Raw genomic sequence first — 12235 nt, 5'->3', positions numbered from 1 at the left:
GAGGAGGGGTAGGGGGGAGGGAGGGAGGAGGGGTAGGGGGGAGGGAGGGAGGGAGGAGGGAGGGAGGAGGGGTAGGGGGGAGGGAGGAGGGGTAGGGAGGAGGGGTAGGGGGAGGGAGGGAGGAGGGGTAGGGGGAGGAGCGGTAGGGAGGAGGAGGAGGGAGAGGGAGGGACTACATTTCCCAGAGTTCTTTGGGCGGAAGCTGCGCAGCCGCAGTGAGAAGCTGCGGGTTTGAGTCAGCGGCGACCGAGGGAAGAAAAAAAGCGTCGCCTCAGAAATAAAACATAATAGCCCCAAAAAAATACACAGAATTGACCCACAAAATATCGATTTTATAAAAGAAAATTGCACACAACCCGTAACGGAGCGTTAGAATGGTAAGTGGAGACTCTTTATATTGTGAAAGGAATGGGATGCAGCGTGAGGCCTGAGCTGAGATCCACACTGAAGGGTTCTTCTAATCTAATATTTATAATTAAATAAAACATGGTGCTTCATCCATTAGCTGCTTAATCCTACAAAAAGGGAAGCTATGTGAGATTTTCAATGGTTGCTGTGTGTTTTCCAGCTCTGGAGAGGAATATGGCTGAGAGAGAGGCCTGGTCACCTTTCCCAAAGCACCATTGAGAGTTGTTTTTTTTAAATGTTGCATTCTTTAAATCGCATTTTGTATGGAGTAATACAACTGTGTGTGCATTTTTCCAAAACAGCTGTGACAGGTGATACCAGAACGGAGAGGTTACGCCTAATCAGGAAAGACCAGGCGTGGAAATATTAAGATTATGAAAGGGTAGACACAGAGAAGATGTTTCACACTTGCGGGGGGAGACCAGAACTAGGGGCCATAAACAATGTTCTGGCCCCCCACCCCCCAAATTTAAAATTTTGAGTGCACAGCCCCTTTATAATGGTCTGTGCCGCCCATTCAAAGTTTCACGCATGCACGAAATTTCTCGTTCGGAAAAGCCGGTCCCGGGTTGTGCGGGACTAGCGGACAGCCGCGTGGCTTAGAGGGAACGTTGGCCATAAATATAAGAGAGTCACTAATAAATCCAATCTGGAATTCAGGAGAAACTTCTTTACCCGGAGAGTGGTGAGAATGTGGAACTCGCTACCACAGGGAGTGGTTGAGGCGAATCGCGTAGATGCATTAAAGGGGATGTTAGATAAATACATGAGGGAGGAAGGAATAGAAAGATGTGTTGGGGTGAGATGAAGAGGGGTGGGAGGAGGCTGGTGTGGAGCATAAACACCGGCATAGACCTGTTGGGCGAAATGGCCTGTTTCTGTGCTGTAAGTACTTTGTAATCCAAAAATGAATGCAAATGGCTGGAAATACACAGCAGGTCAGTTACCTTCCAGGGAATAGACTGTCTAATAGATACACAATACCATTATGGTTTATTCAAGTTTCACTTGGGTTCTGTTGAAATGTTTCAATTCTTTTATTAGCTGTGCCTTCTTAAAATAAAGGGGCACGTGCAAACCGGCTTCTCTGTTGAACCCAGTGTCTTCTTTCTGGATCAATTAAAAAAGGGCACCTGAAAAAGACAAGTTGATGTGTTTCGAGTATAGATTCGACTCGAGAACTGACGAGGGCTCTAGGCCCGAGAAGTTAACCTGTGTAATTCCAGCATTTTCTGAAAGGTGGGGGGGGAAAGATGAGTTTAATGTTTTGGGTGCAGGTTCTTCAGCAGAATTGTCACATCCAAACGGGAAGTTGAGATGCTTCCAAGGAAAAGGGGAGGTAAGACGTCAAAAGTTCTGATCAGTTCATTATTTTCGCAAAGAAGCAACTAATGGATTTAATAGCTGATTAACAGATTTGAAAATGCTGGAAAGGTGTGTAACGTGCTCAGGAGTTAGATACACAGAAATTTGAAAGATAAAAGAGTGAGTCAAACCTAGTTCCAAAATGGAAGTTTAAACAGATTGTGAATGACCTCAAACTGGATTGTGTAGAATTACATAGAATAGACAGCATAGAAAGCGGCCATTCGGCCCAACTAGGCTGTGCTGGTTGTTTATACTCCCCATGAGCCTCCTCCCATTCCATCTACCTCATCTAAGCCTTTCAGCCCATCTTTCTCCCATGTACTCATCTAGTTTTCTTTGGAAAGCATCAAAGCTATTTGCCTCAACCACTTCCTGTGGCAGCGAGTTCCACATTCTAACCACTGAAAACAGGAGAGATGGCTAAGGTATGTACTTGATGCTGAGTCCAGAGGGCTGAAGAGTGCCTTATGACGAAGATGGAATATTGTTGCTGAAGTTTGCAATGAGCCTGCTTGTAGGCCGGAAATGTCAAGGCCAGAGTGAGGATGCAGGAGGTCTAAGTGGCGAGCCACATGCAGGTTGGGAGTCACACTTCTGGATGAGCGGGTATTCTGCAAAACAGTCACCCATTTGACAGCACGACAGGAGACTGCATCACGATCAGCATGTACAAGAAACTGGATTAGAGGAGGTGTACGTTGATCTCTCTCTCTCTCCAGCATGATACTGATACCTGGGATGGCAGGAATGACGTATGAGGAGAGATTGGGTCGATTGGGCTTATACTCGCTGGAGTTTAGAAGAATGAGAGGGGATCTAATTGAAACTTATAAAATTCTAACAGGACTAGACAGACTGGATGCAGGAAGGATGTTCCTGATGGCGGGGGAGTCCAGAACCAGGGGTCACAGTCTAAAGATAAGGGGTAAGCCATTTAGGACTGAGAGGAGGAGGAATTTCTTCACCCAGAGAGCGGTGAACCTGTGGAATTCTCTACCACAGAAGGCAGTTGAGGCCAATTCACTAAATATATTCAAGAAGGAGTTGGATATATTTCTTGAGGCTAAAGGGATCAAGGGATATGGGGAGAAGGCAGGGACAGGGTACTGAATTTGGATGATCAGCCATGATCTCATTGAATGGCGGAGCAGGCTCGAGGGGCCGAATGGCCTTCTCCTGCTCCTATCTTCTATGTTTCTATGATTATACTATGGCCACAGGAGCTAAGGATTTTGTTTGAGAACTTCATTATTTCTGTAATGAATGTACTGTAATACAGCGTAAAATAGAACCTGAAAAATCTCTGACGCAGAGCTCGAGAAGCCTTCTAGTAAGTGGACTGCCTCTAAGAGTTGAGGGGGTGTCAGAGATGCTGGTACTAAGGTTCTCAACACTTTTTTTCTTGCCAATTTTCTCCCACCCTACAGGCACTGACTGACTGGTGTACGATTTCGCTGCACCAGGTCCAAGAGACCATTCTCGTGGCTTTTTTTTTAATTCATTCACGGGCCGTGGGCATCACTGGCAAAGCCAGCAGTTATTGCCCATCCCTAATTGCCCCTGAGAAGGTGGTGTTGGACTGCTGCAGTCCGTGTGGTGTTAAGTAGGGAATGCCAGGATTTTGACCCAGCGAAGATGAAGGAACGGCCGATATATTTCCAAGTCAGGATGGTGTGCGACTTGGAGAGGAGCTTGGAAGTGGTGGTGTTCCCATGCGCCTGCTGCCCTTGTCCTTCTAGGGGGTAGAGGTGGCGGGTTTGGGAGGTGCTGTTCAAGAGGCCTTGGCGAGTTGGTGCCTTCTTGACAACTGAGTGGCTTTGCCATTTCAGAGGGAAGTTAAGAGTCAACCATGTTACTGTGTGTCTGGAGTCTCATAGAAACATAGAAGATAGGAGTAGGCCATTCGGCCCTTCGAGCCTGCTCCGCCATTCAACGAGATCATGGCTGATCATCCAAACCCTAGCACCCCGGTCCCTACACCGACAGCCATCCCACCCAAGCCCTATCCCCGTAACCCCACGTATTTAATCCCCTCTAACACTAAGGGCCAATTTTTATCATGGCCAATCAACCTAACCGGCACATCTTTGACCACGCAAACACGGGGAGAATGTGCAAACTCCACACAGACAGTCACCGAGGCCAGATTTGAACGCGGGTCCCTGGCGCTGTGAGGCAACAGTGCTAACCACTATGCCACCATAGGCCGGACCGGGTAAGGACAGCAAAATTTCTTCCCTAAAGGACATTAGTGAGCCAGATCGGGTTTTTACCACAATCTAAAAGTTAGATGGTCATCATTACTGATACTAGCTTTTTTTAAATTCCAGATTTATTTAATTAACAGAATTTCAATTTCCCAGCTGCCGTGGTGGGATTTACACTTGTGTCCGGATCATTAGTCCTGTCCTCTGGATTACTAGCCCAGTTACAGAACCACTACGCTACCGTACCCATGTGAGCCTTGGCAGTGAGTGCATGTTGGCAGGGTATCTGAGGAGGGCACCATAGCTGAGCCCAGTCCGGTGCTCGCCGGAGCTCAGAAGGATGCACACTTCTGCATGGGGTCTCTGGGTAACTTTTAGGAGCAGGAGTCCTGGACAATGTTCCCCTCCCTACCCTGGGGCCACTGAAGCTACTTCTAGCCCTCCCATTGCCAGATCGCCTGAGTATCAGCTAACTCAGCACAGACTGGAGATTAAACATGGTGCTTTACTGGGCTGTATTGCTCAACTAATCACTGGGTAAACTCAACAGGAACTTCAAAAGTTGCAGGGCTGCAGCAGAAATTCTTGAACCACCCAAAGTAAGAATCCTATTTAACCCAATGGCTTATAAGTCAAAACAGGCATGCAGAGATATGCACTGTTACAGGTAGCCGGTACCATATCCACAGGCATTAGCTACAAACTGTCTGTTGCCATAAGAACATAAGAAATAGGATCAGGAGTCTGCCATTCAATGAGATCATGGCTGATCTTCTGTCGCGACTCCATTCACCGGCCCTATCGCCATATCCCGTGATGCCCTTACTAGTCAGAAATCTATCGACTTCTGTTTTGAATATACCCAATGACTGAGCCTCCACAGCCCTTTGGGCTAGAGAATTCCAAAGATTCACCACCCTCTGAGTGAAGAAATTTCTTCTCATCCCAGTCCTGAATGGCCGACCTTTTATCTTGAGGCTGTGGCCCCTGGTTCTAGACTCCCCAGCTAAGGGAAACATTCTCCCAGCATCCATCCTACCAAGCCCTGTAATAATTTTGTATGCTTCAATGAGTAGTAGATTTCAAAGGGGAATTGGGTAAATACTTGAAGGAGAAAAAAACATTGCAGGGATATTGTAGTGTATGTAACCGTTTACCTTTAAGAGAACTATTGTATGTAACCGTCCACCTTTAAGAGAACTATTTTAGGGGTTGCACTACTTTATTTTGGCTTCTGTATACTGTAATACCGGTAGTGACCACACCGGTATATAAGTGCTGGGTAAGGATTTATTGGGCAGATTCGCCCTGACCTTCGAATAGTAAAGTCCTGTTAAAGTTACTCTGGTAGTCTGTGTATTACTTCGCTATACAACCCACAGACTTTACAGTGGCGACGAGTTCGATCGTACCCTGCGGCAACAATACTTCTGAAACAGTTAACGAGCGTCGAGAAGAGGCAACCGCCCTCGTCGTTTTGCTGAGAGAAAACTCGAGTCTGCAGAGCAAGAAGGAAGGAAGACTTCAAACACGAAGCCTTCCATCAGCAACAGGCACTGATTGTCCCTTCTGCCACGGTGGGGAGTGAGCCGATCAGCACGAGAAGCAAGTCGGCCACGGTGACTGTGAGTAAAGGGAAAATAGAGAAAAAAAAAATAAACGGAGGATAAGGGCAGTGAACTTGACCACGGTCGAGGGGAAAGGAGCCGGACAGAAGTCGGGCCCAGAGGCGCTGAGACGGGGCAGCGTGGAGCACGGAAGCCGCGGTACAAGCGGGCTGGGGAGCGTTGTGAGACGGCTAGACCGCGACGGCGAAAAAGGCCGGACAACTACCCGCGACCACGAGGCGCTGCGACCGGGATCGTAAGGCACGGGAAGATATAAAAATAAATAAGCCACGGAGAACTCAGCCGCAGCCGGGGAGGAAAGCACCGGACTGCGAGAAGCTGGGAGGCGCGATTGGGGTGAAAAAGGCCGGACAGTGATCGAGGCCACGAGGCGCTGCGACCGGGATCGTAAGGCGCGGGAAGATAAAAATAAATAAATCGCGGAGAACTCAGCCGCAGCCGGGGAGGGAAACACGGACTGTGAGAGGGCTGGGAGGCGCGATTGAGAGCCCGAGAAAGAGCGAGCGAGAGTGACAGAGCCTGAGAGAGAGACCGAGCGAGGTTCCGGCCAGCGGCTTACAGTAGCTGCCGTGAAGGACCAGGAGCTGGATCTGTCCGACGCCAACTGGTTGTCCCCAGCGCCGGTTGCCCCTGCCGAAAAGAAGGGGGGGGGGAACAAGGAACGCGATCGGCTTTTCTAGAGCGCGCTTCAGAATAAACTGAAGCCGGCGCACAGACCGCAAACCCCGTAAACCAGCGGTCGGCGCCCGAGGGCAAAGCTTACCCTCCCACCAGAAGAAGACAAGCGCGGGAAACCGCCATTTTCGGAGGCGGGGAAAAAGACAAGCGCGGGAAACCGCCATTTTGCCAGTAGGCGGGGAAGAAGACAAGCGCGGGAAACCGCCATTTTTGAAAAAAAAAGAGAAAAAGTTAAAGAGAAATTCTGTTGTTCGCAGAAAGATAGTGAGAGATAGTGAAGATGCCTAACATGGTAACATCAACAACTTCGATGCCGAGGTGGAAGATTGGGCCACGTATGTAGAACGTATCGAGATATATTGTGAGGCCAATAAAATAGAAGATGATAAAGCTATAACCTTGCTAAACGCGATGGGGGCGAAGACATACGGCCTATTGAAGCATCTTCTATCACCCAGCTAAACCGGCGGATCAGACTTTCGCTAATATTGTTGCTGCCCTGAAGGATCATTTGAACCCCACACCGTTGATGTTGGCGGAACGATTCAAATTTTATGCGAGAACGCAACGGAAAGAGGAAAGCAACGTGGAATACTTGGTCGAACTGTGTAGATTAGCGAAATACTGCCAGTTTGGAGGAAATCTGACAGAGGCATTGCGAGACAAGTTCGTGTGCGGGTTGTCGAAGGAAGGAACGCAAAGCGACTGCTCGAAGAGAACGACCTTACACTTGATAGGGCTGTCCTTATTGCAGCATCACACGAAGCCGCAGCGAAAGGAACTGCGGAAATGCAGCTAAAGGCAGCGGTACTCAGTGTGGATCAAATTACTTCGGGTACAACGAAATGTTATCGTTGTGGGAAGACAACACATGACCAGAACCAATGCTGGTTTAAAAACCAGGAATGTCGAAAATGTGGCAAACTGGGTCACATCGCTAAAGTATGCCGGTCAGGAAAGAAGACCAACAACCAAAAAAAGCCATCACAGGAAAAGTACAACAAAGTACACAAGGTGGCTGAGAAGAGTTCAGACGAACAGAATTCGGATTCAGACCCAAACGGCCAGGAACTGGGTAGTCTGAGAATTCACAATGTGAGTAAGGAAGCTGACCTACAAACTATCTGGGTCATGCTAAAAAATAGCCGGAGTCCAAGTGAAAATGGAATTGGACACTGGATCAGCCCTATCAGTCATAAATCGAAGGGATTACAACCGGCTATTCTCACATATACCCTTGAGAGATACCAAGTTCGTATTACAGACATACACGGGCATAAAGTATACCCCATGGGAAGATAAGAGTCAAGGTGAGAGACAGGGGCAAAGAACACCCAGGAATGGACTTATATGTACTACCTGAGGGAGGACCACCACTTCTAGGACGGGAGTGGATCAAGAAAATAGACATGGAATGGGCACTACCTAAAAGCAATAACGAGTGAGGACTCGGGGCAGACAATCAGCTCAGACTCTGAAACGGATGACGATAAAACCAGCCCAAGTATGAAAGACAAGTCTAAAATGGACTTGCTGACTAAGGTTGGTAGAACGAATGCGTACATAAAGGCTTATGCTCCAGAAGAGAACAAAGTTTCAGAACAGAATTCCTCTGAACAACAACAACATAGTTGGACAGAGAATTCTGAGTCTGTTCAAGTTACAGACATATATATTACTGAGGAACATCGAGCTCGAACGCAAACTTATTTCAGATTACGACAGCAATTAGAACAATTGAGTTGCCGTCTCGAGCAAGAGATGAAAGCAATGAAAAAGTTCTATGATACCGAATGGGAGAATCTGGGAAGACAACAGAAGCAGCTGAGGGAGAAAAGGGAGCAGGAGCACACAACCCGTCTGCACGAGGAGGCCAAACGAATCCAAGCTGATTCGGCTGCTGAAGGTGCGTGCTCTAATCTAGTGGAACAAGATGTGCCGCAACTGAAGGCGCTTGTTAGCAGGTTGCAGGCAGAAAAGGCGGAATTGGTCGACATGACTTCCGAGCTCCTACTGAAGTTGGGTGCAGCATCACCGGACGATTCAATTGTGGAAATTCGAATGGTGGGGGCTGCGGATGATGCGAAGTAGAAACAGCAAAGGAGCCCCAGGACAAGGTTATAAACAGCCCTGCAGCTAATGGGAAAGGGATGATGGCAGAAGAGTCAACAGTCAGCCAACTCCTTCATATGCTGAGGGATAAGACTCTACATGGAAAAAACATAAACACGAGCCTCAATCGTCAAAGGGAAGGGGTTCGGAGCTCTCAAAAGTTATTGGAAGAGCTGAGGTGGCAACACAGACTGAGAAGACTGCAGCAGAACAGCCTTTGGATGCCGAAAGTACGCTGACGCACGTCAAGGTAGAACAACAGAATGCTGAAACAGCTACTTCAGTAGAGGGATTGAATAGGCCGATCAATCAATCTCCGAATGAAGTTGAAGTATTGAAATCACAAATTAGGTCATTAGTAAAAGACTTGCAGGAAGCCCAGAAAAAGCGGGATGAATCTGAACGCATGATGAAGTCTCTTCAGGACAGATGTCGGGATGTGGAACAAAAGCCGGCTTAACGTCCAGCTGGGTAAGGAGGAAATAGAAGACCCTCTCGCTGGCCTACCTCAGGACGACACCGAATATTACCAGGACCTGTTGAGTGACACTGAATATTACGAGGACCTGGTCTGCCCAGCTTGTGCTGAAAACTCCCAAAGTGCAGAAATCAGGATGAATCACTTAAAGTCTAAGGAACATAGGGAGATGGTGGCGTTACAGCTGGCAGCTGACAAGGGAGCCCAGAGAGTCTCCAAGAAGCAGAAAAGGAAAAGACGAAACAGAAGATGATAACCATCTGAACCATTATCACCTCTACCAGATCACACACGTGGTCCCTCAGAACGGAGCCAAATCAGTTGGGAAGTAGGGGAACTTCCCAAGGCAATCCAATTGTTTTTTTTTTTTTTAAAAAGTCAGCAATGCGGGTTCAGAAGTTAGAGTTCAAGCTGTTAAGTTAGGGAAGGACTATTGGACGAGTCACTTCCGCAACGTGAACCGACTACACCACCGGGAACTGCTACACCACGGAGGCGTTGTCCGGACTGAGTCAAGAAGCGCAGGAGACGCCTCCACCGAGACTGAATCTGTGAACTGTTTTCCGCAGAGACTGAATCTGTGAACTGTTTTCCGCAGAGACTATATCTGTAAACTGTTTTACATGAAGTTGAATACATGTATGTTTAATGGGGAATAAGTATGTTGTAAGCTAAAAAGGGAGGATTGTAGTGTATGTAACCGTCCACCTTTAAGAGAACTATTTTAGGGGTTGCACTACTTTATTTTGGCTTCTGTATACTGTAATACCAGTAGTGACCACACCGGTATATAAGTGCTGGTAAAGATTTATTGGGCAGATTCGCCCTGACCTTCGAATAGTAAAGTCCTGTTAAAGTTACTCTGGTAGTCTGTGTATTACTTCGCTATACAACCCACAGACTTTACAGATATGGGGAAAGAGCAGGGCAGTGGGCCTAGCTGGATTGCTCTTCGAAAGAGCCAGTGGGCCGAATGGCCGCCTCCTGTGCTGTACTATCCTATGATTCTACGAATCGGCAGCATGCTTTCTTGCCACTGCTAGAATCTTAGCCTGCTTCTCCTGTAAATACAACCAGCCTTTATTTCAGGAACAATGTTTCAATTTCCTCCCTAGTACTTTTTAAAAATGAAATTGTTACAATCCATTTTTCTGTCCCCACCTCTGTGGATTTTCAAATGCAAATGGACAGCCTGCATATGCCTCTGCTTTCTGTTGGAATTGTGCAAGTACAGGAAACTTTCGATTTACCGGCACCTAAATAACCGGAAATCTCGGTTAACCGGCAAAATTCAGGAGTAGGTTCAGGTAAGTTTTTTTATTACTTGCCTTCCTCCATTTGTTGCTGTGCAAGGGTGTGGCTGCAGCTGTTGCTAAGCTACAGAGATGCTTGCAACTTGTGCCCATTGTTCTGAAGTACAGGGTTTGTTGCTTTATACGGAGCTCTGAGCTCCGTATCTTTTACTATAGCGTTCGGTTATCTGGAATTTTTGATGAACCGGCACACGTCGGTCCTGTCCGTGCCGGATAAAAAAAAGTTTCCTGTAACTCTTTCGGATTTCAGTACATATTTGTCTTGCCTTCATCCATGAGGAAGAACATCTCTGATGGATTACCTGAGATCAAGAGGCTACATGTGGGGAGTTGCCAGATCTCCGACCTTCATTATGCTTTGTAATTTGTCAGAAAGGTACAGTGGTAGTCATCATTGTGACTGTGTGTTCTCTGCCTGGGTGATGTGACCTCAGCGAATGAGTTTTGTAATGTGACTTGCAGTTGGGTAGTGTGTGACGTAAGAAAACTACTAGGCACTTGGTCAGAGTATTAAACAAGGCTTTAATTGACTGTTTCACAACCTGGAAGTCTAGTTGTACTTCACTAGTTCCTGTTTACAAAATGTCCTGAGCAAGCTGGGCCTGTGCCCGAGTATTTATACTCTCCCTGGACAGCGCCACCACAGCAGGCCCCCCAGTATATTTCATAAGTCATTTCTACATGAATGACACGATTTATGTCATTGTGTATGCCTCTTCTCCTTCCCTCCCCCCCCCCCCCCCCCCCCCAATGCATATATGCACAACTAGAACTACAGGAAACATTTTTTTATCCGGCACGGACGGGACCGACGTGGTGCCGGTTCATCAAAAATTCCGGATAACCGAACACTATAGTAAAAGATACGGAGCTCCCTATAAAGCAACAAACCCTGTTGCTTAACAACAGCTTCAGAACAATGGGCACAAGTTGCAAGCGTCTCTGTAGCTTAGCAACAGCTGCAGCCACACCCTTGCACAGCAACAGATGGAGGAAGGCAAGTAATAAAAGTTACCTGAACCTACTCCTGAATTTTGCCGGTTAACCGAGATTTCCGGTTATTTAGGTGCCGGTAAATCGAAAGTTTCCTGTAGAATGCCTTCGAATGACTTGCCCTCCAATTTCCTCTCGTTTCCAAGGAGGGGGGGGTGGTGGGAGTGTCTGGTCTGCACTCAATCCCCCTAGTTCCAAAAATTGGGAGTAAAGCTAGCTGCATCCTTCCCCAGTTGGTCTTCAAGTAGGCGTGGTAGTGCAGTGTGTGGTATGCCAACACGGTCTGATGGGATGTGGGTGTGTCAGCCCAGTTTGCCTCATTGACCAGCACCTGTTCAAGAAGAAGAAGCAGCAGCATACAGACTAGGCTTCCACCATCCTCCATACAGGCGAGAAGAAATCTGAACGCAGGTCAGGCTGGAACCCTGGAAGCAGTCATCTGCCTGTCCTCCACCAGCAAAATGACATGCAGCAGTGACAGCATAACCAGTAAAAATGTGTGCAGCAAAAATTCTAACCACCTGCTAATGGCAGTGGATGCTGAGGTTGCCTTTTGGTGGGATGAGTCAAACAGCTGGAGTGTTTGACCTTCGTGTGATGGGAAGGGTGCACGATCATCATGGAACATTGAGGAGCAGAGGAAGAGGTATTCAGCAATACATGAAACTTAACAGCTTTACTGCAAAGACTCGATAATTATCTCAGTACAGGAAACTTTTTTTTATCCGGGACCGATGTGGTGCCGGTTCATCAAAAAATCCGGATAACCGAGAGCTATAGTAAAAGATACGGAGAGCTGAGAGCTCCGTATAAAGCAACAAACCCTGTTGCTTAGCAACAGGTGCAGAACAATGGCCACAAGTTCCAAGCGTCTCTGTAGCTTAGCAACAGCTGCAGCCACACCCAATTGCATAGCAACAGATCGAGGAAGGCAAGTAATATGAAGTAAAACTTACCTGAACCTACTCCTGAATTTTGCCGGTTAACCGAGATTTCCGGTTATTTAGGTGCCGGTAAATCGAAAGTTTCCTGTATTGTTTTTGAGGAATC

General features: G+C 47.4%; 1 protein-coding gene across 1 annotated transcript in view; it reads left to right on the top strand.

Annotated features, from left to right (window-relative positions):
* Positions 1-205: 205 nt before the first annotated feature.
* ap2s1 (adaptor related protein complex 2 subunit sigma 1) overlaps positions 206-12235 on the top strand; it is a 44156-nt gene continuing 32126 nt past the window's right edge. The window contains exon 1 of the mRNA XM_085973374.1: positions 206-377. Within this exon, the coding sequence (XP_085829500.1) occupies positions 375-377 (3 nt within the window). The 5' untranslated portion in view covers positions 206-374. The remainder of the gene's footprint in view (positions 378-12235) is intronic.

Source organism: Somniosus microcephalus, chromosome 34, assembly GCF_052327205.1.
Source record: "Somniosus microcephalus isolate GS21.2 chromosome 34, FLI_Smic_1.0, whole genome shotgun sequence".
Lineage (NCBI taxonomy): Eukaryota > Metazoa > Chordata > Chondrichthyes > Squaliformes > Somniosidae > Somniosus > Somniosus microcephalus.
This window is presented reverse-complemented; position numbering and strand designations above follow the sequence as displayed.